Source organism: Notothenia rossii (genome assembly GCF_949606895.1).
Source record: "Notothenia rossii genome assembly, chromosome: 7".
Classification (NCBI taxonomy): domain Eukaryota; kingdom Metazoa; phylum Chordata; class Actinopteri; order Perciformes; family Nototheniidae; genus Notothenia; species Notothenia rossii.
Window position 1 is genome coordinate 65333565 of NC_136905.1, and position 27301 is coordinate 65360865.

General features: G+C 40.3%; 1 protein-coding gene across 1 annotated transcript in view; it reads right to left on the bottom strand.

Annotated features, from left to right (window-relative positions):
- Nucleotides 1-26483, bottom strand: part of ralgapa2 (Ral GTPase activating protein catalytic subunit alpha 2) — an 84921-nt gene extending 58438 nt beyond the window's left edge. The window contains exons 1-4 of the mRNA XM_079692831.1: nucleotides 26195-26483; nucleotides 9706-9816; nucleotides 9272-9321; nucleotides 694-751 (exon numbers count right to left, since the gene is read on the bottom strand). Coding sequence (XP_079548957.1) covers nucleotides 694-751; nucleotides 9272-9321; nucleotides 9706-9816; nucleotides 26195-26300 — 325 coding nt within the window. The 5' untranslated portion in view covers nucleotides 26301-26483. The remainder of the gene's footprint in view (nucleotides 1-693; nucleotides 752-9271; nucleotides 9322-9705; nucleotides 9817-26194) is intronic.
- Nucleotides 26484-27301: the final 818 nt, after the last annotated feature.

Sequence of the window (27301 nt, forward strand, 5' to 3'; positions counted from 1 at the left end):
GATGAAGAAAATGATTAAAAACATGATGTGAAGTAAGAAAGATCAATTCTAATCAAACTCAGGTATGGCGGGAAGCTATTCAGCCTCCATTGCTGATGCTCCTTCAAAAGCAGAAGAACAGAGTGGAAGGAGAGCATCTCGACCAGTGACCCGGGAAAATATTCTATGCGAGTTCATGAAAAAGCCAAGAGGCAGCTTTAAGCTTGTGCAGATTTGTTTTCCAATGAATGACGAAGTGGTGAATTTGGGCATCAGACCTCAGATGAGTCTTGATATGTGGAATTAGAAGCCTGAGGGGGAAGGCTGATCTACAACCGGGATCTAGACCCACACTGTTTAGATGCCCACGGCTGAAGAACAACAGTTATAATTGGGGTTATCGCTCCTTGCAAGGATTTCCTTTTCATTTTTTTGTAAGGGACTGAAATCATGGCAGCATAATTCAATTACCTATTTGCATTTCAAATGAAGTGCTCATTTGCATTTCACATTTACATCCCCTCCCAAGACTGATTATTTTCTCTTTATTATGAAAGGCTTAGGCATGGCTCTGGGGATGATTTGTCCTAAAGTGTATCTTGGAGGTTACATAAGAAGGAGGAAAGATGCAAACACAGTGGCATCCATCAGTCGGGTGTAACAGAGAGACAAAGGTTTTAATATGGTAGTGAAAAACATGTCAGCGATACATACCAATACTGTGAAACTGCCATCTGTTGTAGATCTTCTCGGGCAGATGTTGTAGAATTTTCTGATGAACAAGAAAAAGAGAGTTATGATTAGGGCTGCATTAGGTCACATTGTGGGGCTTTTTTCCTTCACTATTTACTTACTACACCGAGACCTAGGGACTGAACAGCTGCAGGCTTTATTTTGAGTAGATTTTTTTTCAGGGATTACTGTTATTTTATTATTATTTAATGATTTTATTAACAGAAAATGATTTATTTCATGCAATAACAGCAAAGATCCACCGTTACCGGGTCTAAAATGAAAGTATTTTTCTTGTTTTCTTGGTCTTATGTTAGACTATATTGTATATGCATATAAAGATTTGATGGATATGGTAACCTTAATTGTGTTTACTTGGGGTGTACAAAATGATAGGTACTTTAAAGTATCAGGATATTGTGATGCAGTATAGAAACACGTGATAGGCTAAGGGGCGGGACATCTCTAAGAAATTGACCAGTCACAACAGAGCCTGTCAGCTAACCAATCAGAGCAGACTGGGCTCTGTTTTCAGACAGAGGGTGAAAAAAGCAAACAGGCAGTATGAGAAAAACAAAGCCCTTTTGAACATTAAAGCATGGAAACATGTCACAGTAGCCACATGTATAGGTACATTTTGCTGTATGACATTTAACGGACCAGGTACTTAACAGATTAATCAACAAAATATTTGACGGATTAAGAAAGAATGGAAACAATTATTAGCTGCAGCACTATTCTAATAATTAGTTCCCAAATTAAAGAGAGGACAACAACCGCCTTTGTTTTGCCAGAGCAGGATTACACTAAAGGAATAGCTTCCTCGCCCTTTCCCTCCACTCGGCCCAGCGTGTGCTCAGATCCCTGTGACACAGCACAGCCCAGAGAAATGTCATCACCTCGCCAACAACCGCTTTACAACTCAATTAGAGCTCCCTAACCTTTCAGCAGCCTATCATTATTCTTAAATGCAGCGACAGGTTAACTGGGTCCCTCAGGAGAGAAGAAAGAGAGGGGCAAGGGTTGCAGGAGTGAGTGTGAGTGTGTACGTGGCTAGTTAATAGTCAGTGCACTGTGAGCATCTAATGCCCCAATGACTCACTTTTCATCAAATCCTAATCGCTGACCCAATAAGACTTCATGATTGCAACAAAGAGGTCAAGTCTATCCTTTACTGCTTTACGTATGCAGCTCTGACCCACTCAAGCAACTGTGGCCGGCATGATAAAAGCTCTTTGCCTGGAGAGGGACTCACAGGAAGGAGACAGATACAGAGCGTGACACAAAATGAGCATGAAATAGCTGCAACAATGAAGTCCTTTACCAGACCAAAAAATGCTACGTGATACAGCAGCAGCAATAAGAAGGATGACAAAGTATGAGAGAAAGCTTCTATGGCTAATAAGGCTTCATATTACGGTTTGTGAGACCATGAAAATGTCAAGTGACGGCCATCATAAGCTCAATATTTACAAATAAATATTTCAAGTTATGTAACAATATAGATACAATTATTCAATCAATGAAACTGAAGTTGATAACTTTGGGTCAGTACAAATGTTTAGTCTTCTTAAAAAAAAAAGATACTTTCAAATGAGAACCCCAAAAAATGACACTCAAGTAGCATTTTCTTTGGCACATAGCCAAATATTGGAAGATATAAAATGCCTCCAAAAAAAACGTGACGCTATTTAAATCAAGGTACTGTAAAATAAACAAATAAAGTTCACGTGTTGTTTTCTCGAGCGTCATCCTCAGAAGGAACCATTACTCTTAACTGGGATCAAAGAACCCATTTGATTTCTCTAATAATCTAATCTTTATAATTCCACTTAAGCATATACAGTAATAACCTTACTTTAACTATACTATTATTATATTATTCTTAAGGTTCCTTACATTTAAAGCATACAGTATTTCTCCTTGCATTACACAAACAAATTGTTCTGAAAAATACAATATTTGTTCTTAGCTCGGTAAGAGTGCTCTGTTAAGAATAGTCTCTTACTTAAGAAAATTAAAATTGTGGATTGGAACAAAAATATAAGATAATGTATTTTTGAATTGCTTCCGGCATGTTGTCATCTTCACATGAGAAGATGTAAGTATGAGTTTGCCTGTTTCTATCGTTTCAGACTACACAATGATCATAATGTGTTGTAAAGTCTTAATATTCCCACTATAGAATGCCTCTGAAAGACTGTATATTAATATTTTTAGCCCTGTGCTTTGCTACATAACGTTGAGAGCGGTGTTGGTCCAGAAGTCATCTCATGTTTGAGGGTCTCAGTTTGGCAACAGCATCCTTCTTCTCTCATTATCCTCCATCTTTAACTTTCCCTTCTTGTCCTCTGAGTAAATCCCTGTCATTATCAGTGACAGCGGAGATGATGAAAGACATGCATCACTTAAAGGAGGGCCCTGGATGTCTATCTGTGATGTTCAATTTCTCTCTGATCCACGGACGTGATGGTATGCGTGTACAGGCGTGTGGCTGCACCTTGCGGTTGATCCCGTATGGGATTACTACATCTCCGTGAAGGCTTGGTAGCGGCCTCCTTCACTCCGTCTCCTTGGGGCAGCACACGCATTATGCTAGGCGCTAACACAGCAGGGTAGCCTGCTTAAGCCCTTCCCTGTGTGTGTGTGTGTGTGTGTGTGTGTGTGTGTGTGTGTGTGTGTGTGTGTGTGTGTGTGTGTGTGTGTGTGTGTGTGTGTGTGTGTGTGTGTGTGTGTGTGTGTGTGTGTGTGTGTGTGTGTGTGTGTGTGTGTGTGCAAGCAGACACAATAACCGTGTCTTTCGCTCTCCTTACAGAGAAACCAGGATGGGAGAGTGGGAATGAGATGGAGAAGCCAGCTCAGAAAGACTCCCTGCGGAGCGGGAATGGTGGCCGTAACAATGAGGACTTTACTGGCTGATATGAGGCGAATGGAGAGTCTGCCGGGCTGAAGGTTGGTGGAGTTACTCTAATCTGCAGCCATACTCCAGCATAAAGATGGGGGCATTACTGCGGAACAACTACAGCCTTAACACATTTACATGATCCGCACTTAGGTTTCCAGTCGCAGGGCCTGAACATGACGCAGAATACACTTCTGTGAGGGGTGGTCCACAAGGGCTTTCTGATGGCACAAACAGACATGCAGTACTTCAGGACAAATGTATTTTAGGTGTTGTTTTTGAAGCAATTTGTCTGTTATTATACCATCTAAGGACAATGAAATCTCCAGGGAGACACAAAGAAAAAAACCTATTAATCAGAAATAAACGGTGTATTAATCACATAACAAAACCTAGGCAGTTTAGGATTGATAAACCCAGCAAAGAGTGCAGGGATTAAGATAAAACATTCCTAATAAATAGTATCTTTGCATGATATAATAAACACATTTTATATTTTAGCCTATGACGGAAAGTTGTTCGATATACTTTTAGGCCTTACATGCATGTGTAAGGAAAGACAGACTTGCTTTGTTTAAAATTCTGCACTGGGCCAAACACTGCAGAGTGCTAAACAAATGTCTCCGCTTGCCCCTCATTATTTGTTGATAAAGGTCTGGGCACATTCGAGCTGACAATACATATCTCATATGAACCTAAAATATAACAACGTTTAAAGCCTGAAGCACTTTTTCGAATTCTATAATGGAATGATTTACCAAAATACAATGAACCAAGAGCAAAACTTTTAAAAAACAGATGTCATTCTCCTGTGTAACCAGTAGGTGGCAGCAGCAGAGTGCGCTCAGACTGCCTCAGCTCAGTGTTTACTCTTTGCTCGATTTGAACCAACAGCAGGTTTCCTCTAGGACCAATTTGAAAGTGTTTTATGGAGGAACAGTTTTTGAAAAGAGGAAGAAACCTAAATTCCATGTGATCAAAGCCAACAAAGCCATACATTGATAAACATGCATGCACAAAGCTTTCATAAAGCAGTGCTTACTTGTGATAACAATCATCAGTTATCAATCAAATGTGTGGCTGAATCTTAAATGGGTTTGTGTTTGAAGGGTAAGAACAGGTTAAAGCTGTGCTTCATCAAGATTCATTTACTCAGCCTGCTGCGATTGCAGAGGCGAGCTACACTTAGTGAATTACCATTTATGCATTAGCCAATAACCCCCCTATGGTGGACTGTCAGTCAGAGCTGGGTCTGCATAAAGAGGGGACCGGGAATAAAAGGAATCACTTAGCTCAATGGCTCTGGGTTAATCTTTCAGCACCATGTAGGAGAGTTTCATTGATTTATGGCTTTCTTCGACTACAGGAATCCTTAGTCAACTAACACTAAGATCATTGTGTTAACTAATCCATAAGTTGATTCAATCGAAGGACCAAGCTCCAATTTTGAATTTACTTAAGATATAGTGAAACGTTTAAAAAAAGCTAAATATAATAAACACAAATACCCATAGTAGGCAACTCAACAAGTTAAGTCTCAAGCCCAGATGAGGGGCTTTTTTACAGAGGATGATGAGGGAATTCAGAATGCTTTGTCAGGTCCGGAGAACGGACGACGGGTCATGTTGAGGTCATATCCTGGAGAGAAAGTGGGAATGAACAGACTTCCTGAGTTTGGTCGGTCCCATAGCAGTCCTTTAACCTGTCTCACAACCTCAAATGAACCAGGATCAGTTAGCGGTCATTTTCAGTCATACAGGAGGGTCAACAAAATGCAGTCCCTTAAGCCATGAAGCTAAATCTGGTTTTTGAAATCTGGTTTCATTCCTGGAATTAGACATACCTGCAGCATGCATAATTGATGTGAGTCTGAAACAGCTTCTCAGTGCCTTTCTCACTACCTACTTACATTTGCACTTATCTGTACAGCAGCAAGAGAAGACATAAGATAAGATTACAGGAATGCATTTCGACTCCAAACTGTACTATATGAATGGCTGCCAAAGCGAGACAGACATTATCAAACGACATTGGCTCACACACCTGCCTCCCCTGATGCTCCAAAACATTGCAAACACAGACTTGAACAGCAAGCTCAAACATCAAGCCCTGACAATGTGCTTCCTATTACTACTGCCCATCCCTCTCTAACACTCAGTTTCCTAAATGACATTATCATAGTCTGAGGGATATGCATTGAAATGTTTATTTTTTAAATATTATTTTGATAAGCATTATAGCTGAATTAGTTTGATTGTCTATACAAAAGGTAGGTAGCTATTGGCAGGGAAGTGACTCGTGAGTAACAAGCCGTTCCATGTACAATGGTAGACTAACATACAGATATGTCACACCTTCTTTACACACTGTTCTCCACTGAACTGGTTGTGCGACTTATTAAACAAATTACTGTAGCAGCACCAGTAATGATTTAGGTGTGTCACAGTAAAGGGGGCTAAATACTTAGGCAATGCAGTCTTCTCACATTGGGTCACTGAGACCGAAGATCTTTTTAAAGAGGCCCTATTATTCTTTATCAGGGTTATCCCTTTTCCTGTCGTGTGTTATGTAGGTTTCTGTGCACATAGATGGCTAAACTTCCTAAGCTCCTTCCAGAGGGAGTTTCTCTCCATTGTATAGGACATGGCTTATTTTTATACATTCAAATCCATCTTTAATAGCATAAGTTTACTTAAAATGTTTATATCATATCTTATTCTATTCTAAAGTGAAAACAACTGTCACAAATACAATTTTCCTCATGGATAATTAAACTATTTCTGATTGCTGTTCTCACAGAGGTCTCTCTCAGAGATGGGGACTCGAGTTTGTGACTCGGACTCGAGTCACACTTAAGTCGCACACACGGAGACTTCAGACTTGACCTCCTGCTCAAAAGACTTCGGACTCGACTTGGACTCGTGTTTTGGGACTCGTGAACAATCATTGTGTCTTCTATTTTTGGCGTATTGACATTGAGGAAACTCTGAAACGTCTGACGGGCGTCCTTCCTTTTTTTCATGGTAACCTCATTACGCAGGTGCGCGCCTCTCACACTACCTCATGGTGACGACAAGGCGACCGGCGGCACACCTGCAGCTGTACCGCTTGTAATTAGGTTCAACAAAAAAAACTTCGAACAAAACGCCGGCAGAGGTCAGTCACATTAACGCATATGGACGATTAGCAAACATGTTTAGCTCAGCATCAGCTATGTAATGTTAACTTAGCTTGCTACTAGCTTTGTAACTGAATATTTGAAAAGATGAGTGAATGTTTGCTTGTCACACTTGTTTGCATTTAGCTAAAGTGTGATGTTTTTCCTCATATTGCATTGCAATAGCCTGTTTAAAGTGATCATATAACAAACAACTAATCAGTACTGATACTGTATGCTAATAGATATAGGAGTGATAATAATACAGTAAATGCTTTGAATGTCTTAGATATAGCTGTGCAGTATTCTTAACAGACTGGATAGCAGCAGACAATAGAAGGCTTATTACAACCAGAAGAGACATGAGACTTTTATTTTGTAGAGACTTGAGACTTGACTTGGACTCGTGACCAAAGACTTGAGACTTGATCAAGTCTCACCCCACAAAGACTTGAGACTTGACTTGGACTCGTGACCAAAGACTTGACCTTGCAAAAAAAGAATTGTGAACATCTCTCTCTCAGCATCACACGCTGCCACGGTGGATGCCTTCATAGCAGGAGACACAAAGGGACCCTGGACGGAAATGGCGATGGCTGCTGGTGGCGGTGGGGGTGGGGTGTTCCAGCAGAGTTTAAGGTGGCGAGACAAAAGATTACCCCCTTTAGATATCCATTAATCAAACAAGGGAGACACCCCCAGAGCAACGAATGAAAAAAAAGGGTCACATGCAAGTAATCCCCACATAGCCAACTCAATGCAAGCACACACACCGGAGACGTGTACTGTATAGGTCAGCCACATCTGAATGCAAGAAGGGACTCAGGTGAAGAAGAGCACAGGGGGCTGTATTTCCTTTGTGTCTGGAGAGATGAGGACATTAATGCGGCTTTCCAGGAAAATTCTTACACAGGATGAGATCTTACCGCACTGAAGTGTGTGGCGAAGCACACAGCCACAAAACCTCTTTTGTCTCAGCTGTTGTCTATTCAAAACCTTCTCTTCACTCCGAGGCTTTCTGGCCAAAGACCTCTGCGACCAAAATAAGCGATACATATTTAGACCAATTGGGTTTAAAATCCATACATCCATAAATTAACAAATGCTTTTTGCAGGAAAGCGATCCGGATGCCCTGCCTCAAAACCCTGTTAATCTTTCACCCAATATATGTCCCGTCTGTGTGTTACGTAATATAACCCCTGTGACAATATGGTTAGTACTGCATGTTTGCCAGCACAAACGTATCCATTGATATCATATTCACCAGCACATAGATCCAACATGCATAATCTAATGTGGCGTAAGGAGAAAGTATGCAGAGTGCAGCAGAGCTCCGGATCAAAGCCACCCTGTATCTGTCCTGTACACACCACTCACAGCAGGCTTATCTGCTCGGGGCACGGGTGACAGCACACGTTGTCTCAGGCAGGGGCTAAAAGGGGACAAATGAGGGTTAAGCTGCTTTCAATATTAGGTTTTTTTTCTAGGACTATTAATATGTAGTAGGCATGAATCCAGGCTTTATTTACAGGTTAGATGACTGGATGTGTGCGCACAGAAAGTCATGCTGAGCAGAGGAGAAACCGGAGGGCCATCTTGTGAGCTCTTTATTTTAAACGGACGGGAAGCACGGATACTAATGATCATTTTCATTTTCATCAATTATTAAAAACGCCTTCTAAACAGAGAGCTAGGCAAGCCATAAATTACAAACCTGAATATTTGAGTTTTACATCAGCAGAACCAAAGAAGATCTAATCATAACCATAACATGAAAACACATTTAAGTCATAGTAGATGCCTTACAAGCAAAGTAGGAATCCATATCTAAAGGCAGACAATGGACAGATGAATTAGCCAGTGGGACTGAATCCAAAGCTAAAGATCCTCTGTGCTTTCCGAACTGGAATTGCTTAGTCTTGGTTAGACTTCTACAAGACACACTGCCGCACAGTGCTCCCAGGTGATCAGAAAAACTAGGACAACGAAATACTGTACAAAGAGGGACAAACCATTTGTTTCCCTTCTGCTGCCATCCTAACGGCCCTGCCCTGAGCAAATGAAACTGGAGAGCTGGCTGTTTGTGTTGGAAACTCGAGCTGCCTTTAAAGTCAGGTGGGAAAACAAGGTGGGGGACTTTAACCTGCATGTGCAAAATAAGAGTGTTCAGGAAACAGGGGGAGGGGCTGGTAGAACCAACAATGCCTTGCACACTCAGACACGAGACCTTTCATTTGCATGCACACCTTGAAAAAAAGAAACAGACTGAACCCTATCCTAAGAGTTAACATATGATTGAGCAAAGGTGTTTTTAAAAAAATGGTATCTGCACAATCTTAAAATGATTTCCAGGCTATTTGAGGCAGATTCAGGAAGAAGCCAGAGTTGCATGGCACCATGGAAACTAGGGTCCCGCCCCTGAGTGGAGCAGTAAACAGGTTGAGGCTGTAGTGGAAATCTGACAGGGAGACAGCAACACAGACAAACATGGATCACTTACTTCAAAAATAAAGAGGATAGAGTCCAGCTCCTCCCTTTGTGATTTGTTCCCTGAAAAACAAGGAAAGTACTTAGGACTATTAAACACATAGCCAGGAGGTAGACTGCATTAGCCTCATCAATAATGCATCGATAACGCAGGCCAATTTGTGAACACTTATTCAAAAGGAACTTGTGTGAGCATACTCCCAGTGGGAATGAACCCCATTACTCCTAATAGTGTAGAGTTTAGCAGAATTAGAGTTGAACTGGACATAACCAGACAGTGTTTCCTTATGCTAATTTCTCTGTAAATGTAGGGCAGAGCAATATACACCCTTGTTGTCATGCATACCATAAAGAGCAGGGAGAGGGTTAATTATTGAACCGTCATCCTGGGTGTTGGTCAACTCGTGAGTGAGCAGTAAACAATAAAAGAACAAAATGTGCAGTTACCTTTTAGTTTTAAGTTGCTTTCCAGTGTAATGAAATTTTCATAGAAGATAAAATATATCTGAGAACAGTTGCTTTCGAAGAACGGCTTCAGTTCACTCTTGTCAATGATATCTGTGGAAGAGAGAAAAAACAATGTCAAGAACATCTTAACACCAGACCTTGTTCCTTAAATGTGGATGTGGGCATAGCGTGATGTATCTTCAAAGGAGATACGTCTATAATTCATACTATTGGGGGATTTCTTTCATGTGTGTTGTGGCATGGCAGCAATACAGTAAATGATACGATACAACAATTCAAACTCAATTATATGATGCTACTTGTTTGGTCATAATAAACATTTTCACTTGATTTTCTATCTCAGAATGTATCTAATATCTTCTCAATCAACAGTCATTCAAAACTTAAGGTCACGCTGAGTTCATTTAAAGAACAATGTTTGATTTTGTCAGTATTTATCAAGGTTAAACAAAACTGCCACTACAGATTTGTTTCCAACCGATTATCAGTAGTACCCAGAGCAGACATGTGAGAGTATTTATTTGATTTCAAGGTGTTTTGTGACCTGCTGTCTCTTTGATTCAAGTGACACTGTTGAACATCACTTTTGCACACGTTTCTACTTGTTTCCCATTGTGCAGACTAGATCTGTTTTACATGAAGGCAAATGACTTCACTTCCTTCATCTGCTCAACTTCCACCTCCCCTCACCTGGTAACATTAGAGAAGCGATGACAGGCTTTTTGGAAGTGTTAATAAATAACTTTGCCTCCTCAGGGGATCATTTCACATTGCCTGAATAAGTGTGTATATATCCAACAATTCTACACACAATATAAAGATTTCACCTTAATGTATACTGCTTTAGGTCAAAAGTGGACCGGCATACTTTCAGGACATTTCATCTCAATATTTCATGTATAAATACCAACATTGTTGAACAGGATCTCACACGAATGTGCTACTAAACTTATGTTCATCCCTCGTATTTGGATTATTAAACTGTCTGCAGCAGATGCATATGCTGCTCTACAGTATGTTGTTCACCAGGGATGAGGAGTGTGTCGCATTCCCAGGATGTTCTTCACTTTTAGCAGAAGCCAAAGCATGACTGAAGATGCACATTTGTGGGACAACTTTTTCTCAAAACGCTTTCTGTCACAATTTAATTAGTTAGTTAGGATTATTTCATGTCCTCTGGATGAAGGCCAGGCTAAGATATGTAGATGGCCACACGAGCTCCGGCTGGAACAGTTAATGAGGCAAATAGGTGGTACAGTCACAAACAGACTGGCACTGACAAGATCCCCAATTCTCCACGAAATGAAGCCCGATCATTTGCCATGCTTATTCAGCTGTGGTAATGAGATAGGCCTGGTCTGAATAATCAAATATAGGCCAGGAGGAGCGCTGGCACAATAACAGCAATTAAGGTTCACCTTCTGTTGCGATTCTCGCTCAACCACATGGCAAACTGGAAGACTCCCAGAAGCAGTCAGGCTTGTGGGGAGTGCTGGAATTATGCAGTGTGTGACAAAGACTGGGATGACTAATCTTTGCCCTGAGATTAAAGAGAAGATATTGTAGACGCATGATTGGAAGATCAAGTCAAAGGCATTGCTTTTCTGCCTTGATGTAGAAAAAACAAAAAGCAAGGCATCATCTGAGGATGCCAAGTAGTCAACTGGCTCTTTGAAAGTGCATGGGTCTAATCCTAGGAGCTGGACAAAAGCAATCAATACCATCTTAAAGTTGGTCTTACTGTACAGGTAGACAAAGACAGATTCTACATTTAAAAATATAGGGATAAAAACCTCTAGTAAATTGTAAAACTTTTTATTTTAACATCTCAATGTTCAAACCTTGGCAACACTTCATTAAATACTCCTTGCTCCTGAGTCCTGGCTTTAAGTCTTCACAACTGCTCAATTCACATATAAGCATAATCATCTACACAAGTGCACACTCTCAAGCACACACTTGGAAACTTAAAGCAAAACAGTGGGAGTAATGATCGTCCAACTAGTGACTAAGGATGCTCCGATCGATCGGCCACCGATTGATATCGGGCGATACTCACTCTCTGCCGATTGATCGGTGCTCTCTAAAAATGCCGATCGCATGATGTAAAATGATGACGTAAAAACGCCAAAATGGCTTCACCAGTCTAGCAGTATTTTAAGGTGTCCGAAAATGACAATAAAATAGCGGTATGCAACGTGTGTGAAGAAGAAATCCTGCTGCTCCACCCGCTGTGACGGACCGGTGAGCGGAGCAAAACACACCCTACACTACCCCTCGATTCCACCGGGTCCGTCTGCGTCGCGTCACGGTTGCGCCACGGTTTTGGTCCGGCCTCCTCCGGCTTCATACCCTACCGGGCACGTTTCAGGAGCATTTCAGAAGCGGGGCGTCTTGCCTGCCGGCTCGCAGTTTTTGTTGATTTGGGCATATTTCCTGGACAGGCTACTTTATACAGACAAAGTTAATAATAATTGTAATATCCCAGTTATAAACGACATGAATCAAAGATGTGTTGCTGTATTTTAGTGGTAAAAAAATGCATTCATCATCATAATTCTTTATATACAGTATATATATATATATATATATATATATATATATATATATATATATATATATATATATATATATATATCAACCTGAGCAATAACAGTTTATGGCGAGAAGTACGCCAAATGAAAGTTGTAACAAGCAGTAGTGCTGAGCAAAGTGACTAGAACGCAAACACACACTTATTAAAAAAAAAACACTTTATAAAGTCAAGCAACACTAACCAGGCTTCGTGTGATTCTGTTTATTTGTACCTTACTTTGACCATCTGTTCACTGTTATTGATCATTGTGGAGAGAACAGGCAGACGTTTTGTATTATAGCAGCTATCGGAAGGAATCAATACATGGGCTGCACAGGTTGTCATGTCTCATGTCCGACTATCACAAGTAGAATCATAATGAAAAATACGCCGGTAAAATGTGCCGGCTTATGCCACAATAGGATAGCAACAGGTAGTCAAGATAGTCAGTTTAGCTTCGGTTGCTATGCTAACATCACCCATTTTATACCAGAGAAACTTGCTGCACCAAAACAACAGTCCCGCCTGAAAATCCCATGGGGCAGTAGATGTGTAGATTACCTATATGGCTCTCACAAACACCTCTAGAAGACAAATACAACATTTTTAAATGCTTGATTGCCAAGAAGATTGCCTAAATGTCACTTTAAGGTACAATTGGTTTTGTTTTGTTTGCAGTACCTATTTTTCCTCATCACATGGTCCACATGTTCTACCACTGTGTGTGCTGTTTTGGTTTCCTGTCAAAAATAGTATAGTATGCAAGCTTGGGAAAACAGCAGAGGGGAAGCAGGGGAAGCACAGGAAGGTTTGGAGGGCGCAAGGGTCAGTGTGTGTTTGAAGTTGTTGAGACAGCGTTAGCATGTTTATCATGCGTGTCAGAGAATGGGCTGCTATTGAGCCAAATTATAGCTGACTTGCTTAATACTTTCACATTCATCAGCAAAATCCCTCAGACAACAGACAAAGAGTTAATTTGGCTCGTGTTCTATAGTTAGACCAGTACGTCTCCAAGGAAAATAATGTCACCACCAATATCAATAAAGATGTGTCTAATAAAACAATCAAATATATTATTTTTTGATGTCAAACAGGTCGGATAGGTGTATACGGTGTACCTGTGTGCTCAAAAGAGATAGAGAAAGCACAGAGAGGAAGTCTGTATGATAATTGTGCAGCTCTAATTTGAATATTATTGTATACGTGAGGAGTTGGGCATGGGTCAATTTCCTATGTCAAGCTGCATGTCACTGGGCCATCATCTTGAGCTCGCTAGCCTTCAGACTCCCTGCTACCCATCTGCTCCAATGGGCCTAAGCAGCTGGAGGGAAAGCCCTTAAGGGGAAAAAAGGAAATGTAAAGCAAGCAACAATCTGAGATGGAAGCTAACCATGTTGGAAAAGGCTGACAACCGATCAAGCTCCCAGTGGTACACTTCTGACAAATGATATGGTGATATGCATTGACAGGTTTCTGTCCAGGCTGCGTTAAGTATGTCAGAGAGTCAAAGGTGAGCATTAATCCTCATGCATAAGCAAAGCCATCTGCTTGTATACAGGCAATATACCAAACAAGGCCAAATTAAACAACCTCTTCCTCCTTGGTAACCAATTGCTTGAAAATTACAAATATTTCAGAGTTCTTGTATTGATTGTTTATGCTAAAATATTGGATAACAACATGAGGGCAAATTAATTAGCTGTTACCTCAAGTTCACAGAAGATGTACCTGCAAGTGCTATGCGACCTCTTCCGCTAATTTAAAATGCAGCAGTTTGACTGGTTTTAAACCTACCTAAGTTCCCTCACACTACACCGCTCCTTTGCTACGTTGACTGGCTGCCAGTGGCGGCCCAAATACGCTTCATGACACTGGGTCTGGGCTACCGTGCAGTGAAGGAATGAATACGGTGCTGCCTACATCCAGGACATGGTTAGACCATACACTTCAGCACATGGTATTTTCTCTGCATCAGCCTATGGGCTTGCTACTCCATCACTGCAAGATGGACCCAAGGACGGTAACACGCCTGTTTGCTATCCTGGCTCCAAAACGTTTGAAAGAGCTCCCAAATGATATGAGGATAGCAGAAAGTCTAAACATCTTCCGTTGCAGACTGACAACTCACCTGTAATGCTTGTACCTTGGCCATTCAAACCAAAACACACACAAATAATAACTGTATCCCTTTAAGGATTTCGTGCTTTGAAACTAATGCACCAGCCCTAGCAATGGTTTTTTTAAGCAACTATACCTGCATGTTTCCTTTCCTATTGTTCTGAGTTTGTATCTTTATGATTATTGTACTCATTGTAAGTCGCTTTGGATAAAAGCGTCAACTAAATCAAATGTACAGTAATGGGTTATGTGAATGAAAGCATTCACAACTGTAACAAGATTAAGCCGGCAGGAACTAAAGGACTCTATATAAAATGTCTGTTGCTAATGGAATGCTGTGGCACCAACTAAACACACTTATCCCCAGATATCTCTGGTTGAAGTTTTCTTTGTCGTGAAAGGAAACAGTTGACTGAAAGGATGAAGTTGTCACCATTGTTAACTGTATCCATCCAGGCCCTTTGCTCAATGGGCTTCAGTGACTTCTCAGGTAACGGCATGGGGGACATACAGAGACAAAACCTGTTCTCTGGGCTCTGGGAATACAGGGGATGACACTGTATCCTCTGAGACCAACTAGATAACTGTGTCCTTCAATTGACACCCCTCTGTCCGCAGGACTCTCATGTCAAAGAGGGGAGGAGGGTGCTGGATGAACAGCAGCTGTGGAGAGCTGTTATGGTGGGAGGAAACCATGTGTCTTCTTAACACTGGTGGTGACTGGAGCTGAATGAACGGATGGCTTGTGTTCAGAAGCTCTGTGTTTGAGGAAGCTAATGCCAACACGCAGGGATGTGATTCACACATAATAGCACTTATTTTAGAAAGAAGAGTGAGGAACAAATAAAAGGGAAAAGACAATGAATAGAGGGATGCTGAGAAAAAAGCCAAGATCAGCAACAATCTGGGTCAATGGATGCCACAAATGCTATCCTAGTAATTAGTACTTTTATTGGCAAGAGCTAAATACTCCCATTATTTCCCATCAATTACAGTAAACTGAAATGACTATTCGGCAAGGGGATCATTAAGTCATTCTTATTGTTAACCGATGAAAGACTGTACGATATAACAATGGCCTGCTGACAGTGATAACTTAATGATGCGGAGACCTGCAATCTTCCTTAGTGGGTTTAATAAACACACACGAAGCAGAGCAGCTATGGCAGCTTTGAGTTGGCTGACACTGTTCTCCATTGTGATACGTTTCCTAACCGTCAGGGAAGGGCAGATGTTCCAACCCCTATGTAAGAGGACCAGCTGGAAAATAATAGCGTGCAGCCAGGGCAGAGGGCAAACATTTAATATGGTGAAGGGCAGACAAACACAGCATCTTCTCAACATGTTATGTGAAAGGAGATATAAAAAATGTCCACAAAAAAAAAGAGAAGAATATCCCACTCAGTGCAAAGACTTTATTTTTCAACCCCTGGCTGGATAAACAGAATTTGGATATTTTAGATGTCACCACGTCACTAAGGGTCTCACTCTGACTCCTTGGGCCAAGGGTGGGTTGAACCGCTCATTCTAAAAATATCATAAACTGTAACCCTGCGGCGTGCCTTTAGTGCAAAACTATTTCCTTAAGCTACACATGGTAAGATGGAGAGATTATTCAGCCGGGCAAGCAGCATTATGTTAAGCTTAAACTGAATAATTAGTGTCTCTATTGCTAGTTTAATGGACTCATGCTAAACTGGGTTTGTCCAGCAAGCACGGAGGGAGTGTACACAGCAGTGCACACATGGGGCTTGTGAGCCAAACGGGTGAAGGTCATTTGTCAGCTGAAGCCTATGGTATATTACACAAAACCAAACTGTTCAAACTTGATCAGCATACAACACATATCATATTAAGTACTCACATTAACTGTTCAAAAGGTTGTGTCAAACCCTATTCAAGCCCCTGGGCATCTTACAATGTATGTCATTTATACCACCTGAAGCGGATCATTTATATGCCTCGTCAACTCTCAAACTACTCCGACCTTTGATCAGACATGCGCTCATTTGCATTAGCTCTTGGTTAGCTTACTCTGCAGGTGCACTGCATTCCTGCCAGAAAAGAGATGAAGAGAGAGAAAAGACTGATATGTGTCTTTGGCAGTGCGCTCAAATCAGACACAGAGGACTCTTTAAGAGTCTCGACAGAGGGAGGCCCGGAGGCTGCCAACACATAGTAGAAGAGACACGGGGGTGGTAGCTAATGTGGAGGCTGATGGATGCACCATAGATGGCACTTTCCTCTTTAGATACTTAAAAGGGACTCCAAGAGATGGATCAATCCAAAGATTAGAGAGCAGTATTCCTTTGTGGTTTTCTTTTTGGCAATATTCTGGGGATATGCATGCGGGAGACTGCACAAGGCACACTGATAGTACTGCAGTTCCAAAATTATATTTTTCATAGTTACAGTTTTTCTATTTTAAATTTCACCTCTTTTTTTATGAAAGAAGGAGAACACATTAGATGCTTTTCATTTAAAAAAAAAAGAAAAAAAATACATAGTTGTAGCCTCATTCCATCCCTTATATTTGTTACTTAACTACAACAAGTTTAAATGGAATACTTAAATGTGTTATAATATATATTATATACAATATAGTGTCCATATCAGCTTTCTGTTGTCAGAGAGAAAATAGGAAACAGATCAGCTTCATACAGCGCTAGTTGACATTTGACCGTAGTCAAATAAGCTTAATCATACATCTGTCAAAACCAGCTGAGGATGGCAAGTCTGTCACATGATTCTGTTAAAGAGTTACAATAGTTAGCACGCTGTATGAGCCTCATTTGAGGCCCTGATAACACACAGCTGCTTCTCATAATGTAAAGCATGCTGCAAGCTGTGCAAGTCTGGAGAAGTCAATCATAATTCAGCCCTCGCTGGGACAAATTGATGATCCTTATCATGGGGTCGATTAGAGCTAATTCGGTTAGTTTTCTCTATCAGTGTTGACAACGGACTCATCTGCCATAGACTGGTTTACAGTGATGTTGATAGCTTTTCAATGGAGTGAGTTCCCTTGACCAGTGTGTCTCAAACTTTTTCATACCAAGTCAAAGTCAAAGTCAGCTTTATTCTCAACATTTCTACATGTGTTATACATACAGAAATCTTGAGATACCGCTTCCCACAGTGTGACGTATATACATAAAACAAAAAACGGCCTAGATAAACGGGGTATACAACTAAGTAATAGCATTAATAAGTGCTGGTTAATAATGTATTTAAAAACACAGTCCACAGAACATAAATTGACATTAATGCAAGTATGTGCAAAATAGAAAAATGGACCACTTAACCAATAAAAAACATAGGCCTGCTTACCATTCCAACAGTATATAACAAATTACAGCCTAATAATGACAGCTTCACTTTCTCTATATCGCCTCGTTCACACATTAAATCAACAATACAAATACAACTACAGATTATATAAGCATTTCGTTCAAATGCGATTTAAAATGCTCAGGTTTTACACCTATTATGAAATGTAGACTACATTTATTACGGAGTTTATGTCCGAGCCAACAGGCTCACAGATCGTTGGCTACTGAGAGATATGCAAAACACATCGCATGTAGTACAACCGACACAAACCGCCGCTGTGGATTTTCAAAACAGAATACAGTAAAACTATGATTACAGGCCCAAGTTTATCTCTCTGAGGTCTAAGCCCTTTTTTCAGTTCATGAAATAAAAAAAAAGAACACATCGTTTTTCTAGAACAGATTACAAATCGCCTGAAAATGGTACAAACAAGCGGCAACATGTGTGACGACGGTGTTGCGCTGGGTTACATCATGCAATCGAAAATTAAGCTCGCTCCATTGCGGGGATTTTCCCGCGAGAGTGCGGAAAACTTCAATAAATTAATTGTGAAATTTTACCAATATACTCACCAGTGGTCAGCGAACCACACTTTGAGAAGTACTGCCCTTGACCCACAGGTGGGCACATGGAAGGGTACCGTACAAAATGTAGTAGATTATGCAATTATATGTGGTTTTATTGACAAACTGTGGTGTCATCAAACCTGTGTGTGAAATGTATCTGAAATGTAAATAAATTAACATCTATATCTTTTTTTTTTTTCCTCTCAAATAAATGAGATATAAAAAAATGGAAGAATTACATGTGAAATAATTTATTAAAAACATGAAACTTGACTAAGGCTATAAAAAGAGCTATCCTCAAACATTCTGGCACTAAAATAAAAGACAGAAAACTCTTGCAGGAGGCCTTCAGATCTTAAAACAACCTCCCATCTACACCCATTCCAGCATAGCGAAAAACAACTCAAATGCCATGCCATAGGACAGCTTGGATGTTGGCAGTACTACCATGTGACAATACACACAAACACACACATTTGATATGAATCTGGTGCATGATTATCAGAGATAAATTGGGTGTGATGGTGAGGTTACAGCGTCCTTGGTGGTTTTAATGTGTCAGACATGCAGGATGCGCACCTATCTACATCACTGGGTTTAGCTTATAAAGCTTCAGTTTGCTGCATAGCTAATTTCTTGATTCTGAAAAACATCCATGTCAGACTGTAGTGGTCTACCTGCTTTTGAGGCGCCATCGCTGGTCAGGAGAAACTATTTATAACTGGCTTCTCCATGCAATGCATCATCCTCCCTGAGAAAAACAAGTGAGTGAGTGATTTACATGCTGCCAGGCTAAAGTAATGGCATGCAGCTCTCTCCGAGTTGACAGAGTCACAGCATGGGTTATAATTCAAAAAAAGTACGACAGGTGGTAATAACTCAACCTTATTTCAAATATTTAAGAGGGTACTCTCAAGTAGGAATAACAACCTCAGGATAAATGCTACAGCAGAGCAGCTTCATCAGAGGTTTTCATCGGGTTCAGAATGTTTACCAAGGGGCATTTCTCACAATCACAACACTTATGCTGCCCATAATGAAATGATGGTGCCACTGTGCCAAACTCTCCACGAAGGCCTCTCCACTTGCAGCCCGACTCGCTGTGTGACAGATTGGGGACTTTGGGTGTGCACTGAGCACAGTGTGAAGGAGTCATGGTAAAACTGGCAAAGCCTGACCTTCTCTCAGTCTGAGCTCACACAGCGGAGAGTGGCTCATCTCCACCGCTTAGTACTGAAGAGCTGCTGAACTGACAACTTTCACTCTTCCTCTTCAGGTAGCACTGAAACCCTTATCTTTAACAACGCAGGGGTTACGTCAGTTACACTGTGAAACTAGTCCTTTTGATCATCGCACTCAGACGGAGGGGAGAATTATTCATGGGTGGACACACTAAGCAATTTGGTTTCAATGTACACAGGACAACTATCTTCCTTGTACCCTGATTTATCTCACATTCCAGAAAAGGTCAACAAAATGAAGCCAAAATTCACCATAATGCAAGGTCATATGGACAATGTAGGAGTGCAAAGAAAATCTACCTACATATTATTTTGATGTTTAATTTAAAATTGTAAAAATTACAGTAGCTCAATCTTACACTTCATGTTGATTTGCTTGTGTTAAAATGCAAACCGGTGATAGTTAGAGTAAATGGACCCTGAAGCATTTCAAATCAAACCTCTGTTATTGATGGCATAGTTTAGTAATTCCTGTTTCTCAGGAGCATTATGTTTGACCAACTTGAATCACTCCCCACTGTCTGGAGAAAACATTGAAATCATCGAAGACCAGGTCGTAAGCACTTAAAATTAAAACAACATGATATAGAAACATTTGTATCACTCTTGTTGGCCTTCCAACTTCAGATGATCCCTCACTTTTATAGGCCACATACAGTAGAGGCTAACAAAAGGGAAATATTAACGAAAGATACAATTGTTTACCAGACTGTATCATATTTTCCTCAGCCAGTATTTCACCAGCCACCCTGAATTTTGCTCTTTAACAACTGCGTAGCGTTCGCCTAATACTATAAGCCAAAGCTAAGTGTTTATTTATTTTGTTGGCTCTAAACCAGGAAATCCATCACAGATTAGCAGAAGCTTGGACATTCAGAAAGGCAACATGAAATAAAATCCACTTTGAGATCAAGTCTTGATAACAAGTGGTGTCACAGTAATCTGCAGGTCTCGGGCTAGATTTGGCTATTATAAAAGCAGGACAGGTAAACAGAGGAACCAGACCAACTGGTTTCCCTTCGCCATGTACAATCGCACGGATCCTCCACAGCAGAACACAGAGGGCTGGTGTTCTCCTATCTCTAGCTCTCCGGCAAGCCAACAGATCAAAGCCATTCATTCAACACCATGTGATAATTATCATATCTGAAAAGTGTTTTAAGGAAGCTCTGGAACACATAACAGTTATAACACAGACTGAAAACAGAAACCTCTTCTAAAGCTTTTTAGAAAGACAAAAGCATCCTTGGGTTAACACAATGTTTTTATAAGTCATGTGCTTAGTAGCTTCATGAAAATACATCTTTAACCAAAGAATACTAGGTAAAAACTGTTTCAACTATTTATAAGTTAACGTCTAATAGGTAATGTTTACTTTATACATATTAAGTAGAAATGAGGATGTCTACGAGGCATTTAAATACTTCACATTTAAGTCATGCAAGCTCCAGAACATAACAGTGTGCTTTTTGATGGAGACTGATGATAAACAAAACCTTTCGTGCTTTCATAACAAATACCAAAGGAACCCATAACTCAGAGTGACACACCTGCAAAACGTGTTAAATAATCAGATCTTTTACTCATTTGATTTGAAAAGTGAACACGCTGCAGCTTTCACGAAACACCAGTCAGATACACAATGAGGTAGCACTAATAATGAAATATAGTATGCTATAACTTCTTCTTTGTTTTTACCATGGCATAGTTTGCAATTGTAATGGCCCATGGATTTTATTTATACTGCATGATGCTTATCTTGACAGTGGCACCAGTTTAGAGGAAGCTTCACATATGCTTCCCTACTAGCAGGCATAATAAAAGGAGAGGAGAGGAATTGAATTGAAATATAAACAGTTATTGTTGCCTTTTGGTTCCAAACACCTTGCCGAACCAGTTATCTAAACAGGTGTGTTAATCCGATTAAAAAAAGGTAAGCTAAAAAGGTCATAAAAACTGCTAAATAGTCTAAAACTAAATGTACTGTACCTACTTTTAAACAATATCAAATCCTACTTTAAAGAAAAATTTGATGGAGTGAATAACACCTGTTTCCTGACAAGAATACACAGCAGAGGTGCCTGGCAACTTACCAAGCTGCGGTCTCTGTTCCACTATCTATTTACAATACTTTTCTCATAAAACGCCAAAATATGAACCAGAGGCTTTCATTTTGAGCAGCAGATTTATTTTGTTGGCAGTCACCAACAACAAACACCAGCAAAATGTGCCATCTGTAAAAGGTTCATGAGCTGTAGGTGTGAATGATGAAAACTATACCGTTTTATAAACGGCAAGTTTCTCACACTTTGTATCCAATGTCTCATTTCAGGCTGGGTAGGAGCAAGTAGGCTTTCTATTTAGGAACTTTGTGTCTAATGTATTGTGTTCACTTTTTTTTTTCTTCTTCCAACTCATTTTAAGCCATTGGAAACAATTAAAAGAAAAATGAAGCAGTGGTAAATGTAGTCAGGGAAAGACTTCTATAAAGCTATTTACAAATGACAATACAAGCTTACATTGTGCAACCTTACATCACTATTATTCAACAGCTGATTCTGTGGCTGATTGCTCATTTCTTTTTCAAATCTCCATCCAAAGCAGCTCTACAGATCTCGTAAGACAACGAGTTAAGAAGATGCTAAACACCTGGGCGATAATGGCACAAACTGTTATGGTGATAGACAAACACCTGTTAATGGCCTCTCTGCTGCCTTCATCGCCAACAACGTGGCCTTTATACCTATTGACAGTGTCAACACATTATACACTAAACTATATATTTCTTGCCCTCGACTCAAGAAAGAAATATCATACGACTTTGAATGATGTATGTTATAACCAGAATATATTTCTATGTAAATAACTTTGGCATAAAAGAGTCTAAATTAAAAGAACGTTTTATAGGCCCTGACTTGTGTTGTGAAAAAGAACACTAGAAGCCAAACTTCAGTTATCTGATAGCCTGTAACGGAATAAGAGAAAAAAAGGTAATAAAAGCCATTTGTGATTGCTTACTCTGGTGGTTGTAACACTTAAGTGTCGACATCATGCCTACAAAGTGTTGGATAAAAGATGCTAAGAGGCTGAAGTCGTTCACGAGTCTAACCCGAGTGTGTTACAAAAGGGGAGAATCAGAAGTCGAGTGATCTCAGCCTTTACCTCAGCCACACAGAGGAACTTGTTGAGAGCGCTTGAGCCAGTGTTGTGCTCATTGTTTCCTCAGATGCTTCACCTTGTGATTTCTTTTTATATGAGCAGCGCTGTTGGTTCACCCGGACCTCAGCAACACTTGGAGAACACACTGAGTAATGACACTATATTTAATTCAATCTAAAAAACAACGAGTGCAGCGCTTCTTTTGAAAACATTACCTTTGGCAACAAACTCACACACCTACAAAAGGCAAACACACCTGACTGTTGTCACTGACAACACTTGCACTGTTATTTCCATGCAGATCAACAACAGGTCTGAGTTTGTTTACAGCAGTTGAAGAGAATAACAGAGAACAAACAATACCCCCTTAGGATATAGCTTGTTCTATTCAGTTGATCAGGGGTCAAAGTTATTTGTCCTACAAACAGAGGGCCAGTGCACTCATGATAATAAGGCATACTGAATCCACTTGCTCCAGCAGCACTGACTAGAAACTGACCTGGCACTCTGACTGCTCTGTAAAGGGAACAAGTGAAAAAAGGTTAAATCTCGTCCACGAACCAATGGGAATTCCCCCAGTCAAACCCTCCTGTCTACAATCAAATTAGTGAGTTTAAATTAGTTTGGACCATACACTTCAGGCTTTTTTCAGGTAATTGGGGTAGGCGTATGCAACAACGAATACAGAATGAGTTGTGGGACTGAGCTTGAGAGTGACTTTGAACAGTAAACAGTCAGAGGAATAGCAGTTTGTTCCTCCGCTGAGAGCAGCAGTGAGAGATCAGGTGGTTTGCTGCGCTGCTGTAATTAACAACCTCAGCCAAATCCAGCCAGGCATGACTGGCAAATTAACATGCAGCAGCTTTCACACTCTATCCCACCGATCTGCTCAGCGAGCAGAAAACCAATACAGGCCAGCTCTGAAAATAGCCCAGACCACGGATTGCCCTTTAAACTCCAATACCACTGACACTATGACTAGTCTCCACGAGCTGGTCGAACACATTTCTGCTCCTAGTACTACAAAACGGCAAAGAAAATAACTTTCAAAATATTTGACAACAAATGTGTTGCCTAACGGATGCTGAATTTGGACTGTCAACTGCCAAAAAAGTTATGAACTAATATGTGTGCACAATTGCGGAGCCCCTAAATGTTTCTGCCTGTAGCAGGTGAATAAGGCTTGGTTTATTGTTACTGAAACACACTATAGCTGTTACCATTTAGTAATAATAATATGAGGGATGTCAGCCTGACTGTCAGCTTTACTTTTCCTCTGGATTAAATCCTTCTCCTACATATATGGGAATAGTAGGGTTTCCAAAAATACCAAACACTGCCAGCAACTAATTGGAGTCAGCTATATTTCCACAAGTCTCTGTCGTGTCTTCCACAGCAGTCCCATCTCTCATCACTGTTTCCTGTTCACACAGGAAGCAGCAGCACCAGGAGGAAGTCCTTCCTTAGCTGAAAGCACGTGAAATCAGGGAGGCAGGGTGACATTAACACGTTGGCCCTTCTATCAGCTACTGGATAAACAGACCCGCCTTATCTTTAACTGCACATGAGGGAAAGAAAAACACAGAGGCGATGTCACGCTCAGTATTGACCTCTACTTTGGTTGTACTAGTCTTGACCTTGAAGGTGTGATGATAGTAAAGAGATCTCTCTATCAACTTCAAAAAGTTGTATACTGGCTCTCACAGCTCTGCCACTGTGCAGGAAAATCAATAAACAGCAAATATAACACTATGACTGGTGCATGCTGGTCTAGTGCAAGCATGCACCAGTCAAGACTAATAGTTGAACCCCTAAACATCTAAAAAGGTACCTTATTGCAAGAGTGATTCTTAGTTTCCGCAGACTTCCTCTGCAAACCCAACTTCACTTTCACACTTTGAAGATGAATTAAAAACGTAGTCTTATCAAAATCAATCAGTGAGAAATATCCGGCGGAACCTCTAACCAAAAACATACCCACAGTGTTAATTGGCTCCTAAAAAGGGTAAGGAATCAAGTTATGCCAATTAATTTTTAAACCATGCTATTATTTAATATTTTAGTACACATCAAAACATATTATAAAAAAATTAAGTTTTAATAGTTACAGAGTATTATTTCTCCATTATAGTGTAAGTACAAATATATAATAGGTTTATAAGTATACATATTAAATTGCATTACCTAGACGTCAAACCTTACGAGATAGAAACTCTACGGTACAATACCTGACCTACAATGGATAGAAAGCACTTCATACATACAGTGGGTTGCGCTTATACAGAATCCATATCTCACAATTCCCTCCAGTCAACTTTTTCTCCTCTCCACACTTTCCCAAAGTACCCTGCCTGACCCAGTTTGATCTGTGGTACAATGAGAATAGCAGAAGTGTGTGTGTACATACGAATGCTAGTCTCCAGTACAATAAAGGTGCTGTTTGTAACAGTCTTCAGTATGCAATGAAACATAAACATATTTATTTCTAAAAGACAACTGTTATGCTTTAGAGTTCTATATACCTCTCTGATTTGTTAATGCTGATTTTGAGTCATGTTGACTTATTTCAGCAAAACATAATAGACATAAACGACTTCAGCATGTCTCCTGCCTTCTACTTGCATGTTTTGCCGTACAAAGTGGATTTGGCAATGAGACTCATAGTGGTATAGTAATATTCTACATGGACTCTTAGAGCATCGTGATCATTGATCAATGAATGAAACCATGAGGGTGGAGGGGAAATTGCCTCCATTATGTGTAACAGAAAACTCTGATGGCAGCACAAGTCAACACTAGAGAGCACATTCATGTCTCTTTCCATTATAATAGTGAAGGATGAAAGGGTTGGAACAACAGCCACAAAACAGTCTGTTTTATGACTGTCATAACCTACTGCACTTCCTTGTCTAATGAAAAAAACATAGGACATTACCAATATGCTTTATTTACATTACATTTTCTAAATAAATATCTCTAGGATAGAGTAACTTCACATTAGCTTGATATGAAAACAGCTAGATGAAAGCTATATTGTCAAGCCACACAGGTGCACTTACTACGTTTTTAAAACAACAAGGGAGACGTTGGACTAAAATGACAACAAAGGTTGTAGTGGGTATCTGCTTCTAAATGATGCCCTGTCAAGGCAGCATCAGTTAGCATTGGCTGGCTAGTTAGCCGCAAGGGGTGCTAGCTCACATCAGCTAGCATTCATGCCTTACCACAGTGCCACTTGCCCGATATTTGTACGTAAAACAATCAATGAAAACATGTGGTGGGTTGCAAACACTTCAAATTAGGACGGTAGTTTTTGCTGCCCGTTGAAATTAAATGTCAGGTAGCTTGCATAAATAACCGTAGTGACAGCCAGCCAGCTAACCTGACGCCTTGTTTGACGTTAGCTGTCGGCTAGCTAGCACGACTAGCTAAGCCTCGGCGATGCAGCATCAACAGCACGGTGACATTTCGCTCACCTAACAGTGACCGCAGGTGTTTCAGCCTGGTCAGTACATCCTTCTTTGGGTCCAGAACTTTCTGTGTAGATTTCTTGACGTCTCCATGCCCCCTTCGAGTGAACATTCCGCTGTAAAATGCAACGGTGAAGGCTGAAATCACCTGTGCTTCACCATACACCGAGCCTCCAGTGTGACTGTCACTTTTCTCACCACCACTCTATGCCTGCTCGGTAAACATTCGTCCGACGGCCGCTAGTGTCTTGTTTTCTGTGGGTGTGTAAACACGGAAGAGCAGCCTGACAGAGAGGAGTGGTCACATTATATGAATACGCCTCCTTGTTTATACCCGTTGCACCTTGCACTAAGAGGGGGGCTTGTTTTTGTGAATTTTAATAAGTAATTTCACCTTTCAATTTAGGCTATATAGTTTTGGTTTATGCTCAAGCTGTTGCATTGTGAAGATGTGGGGTTCGTTTGATAGTGCCACACTATTGCCTCTTAAAAAAAAGAGAAACAAAAGCTTGAGTGCACTGTCATGCAGTTAACTTTAGGTTGAAGCCTGCGCGGCGGCGCCCATCTTTAGTCTTAAACGGGGACTTATCGATTCCAATTACTTCCTACAATAGAGGTTTATTAAGAGGAGCTTGGGGTCTAGTAGTAAATATAGATCCCAAGCGCCCCCTGGTGTTTGACATAGTAAAACACAAATCACAGAGAACAACAGTATTTAAATGAATGGAAAGGAGACTTGCAAATATTACTTTGAATGGAAATTGCCTTGCCCACGTATTTTGGATTAGATGTTTATGTTAGGGATAACTCTGCAAATAAAGATCATTATTGATTAACGTGCAGATTCACTTTTGATATACATCAGGAAAAAACATTACAATGCCTTTTAGAAATTCCTAAACCCAAAGAGCCAAACTGCTTATACTACAGCCTTTATTTTATATATATATATATATATATATATATATATATATATATATATATATATATATATATATATATAATATAATAATATAATAAAGGCTGTAGTTTGTTGACTGGATTTGATTTGTATTACTTGTTTTTTTATATGGATTTTTCGTTTTTGAGAATCTGTTTCCATTTTACAAATTT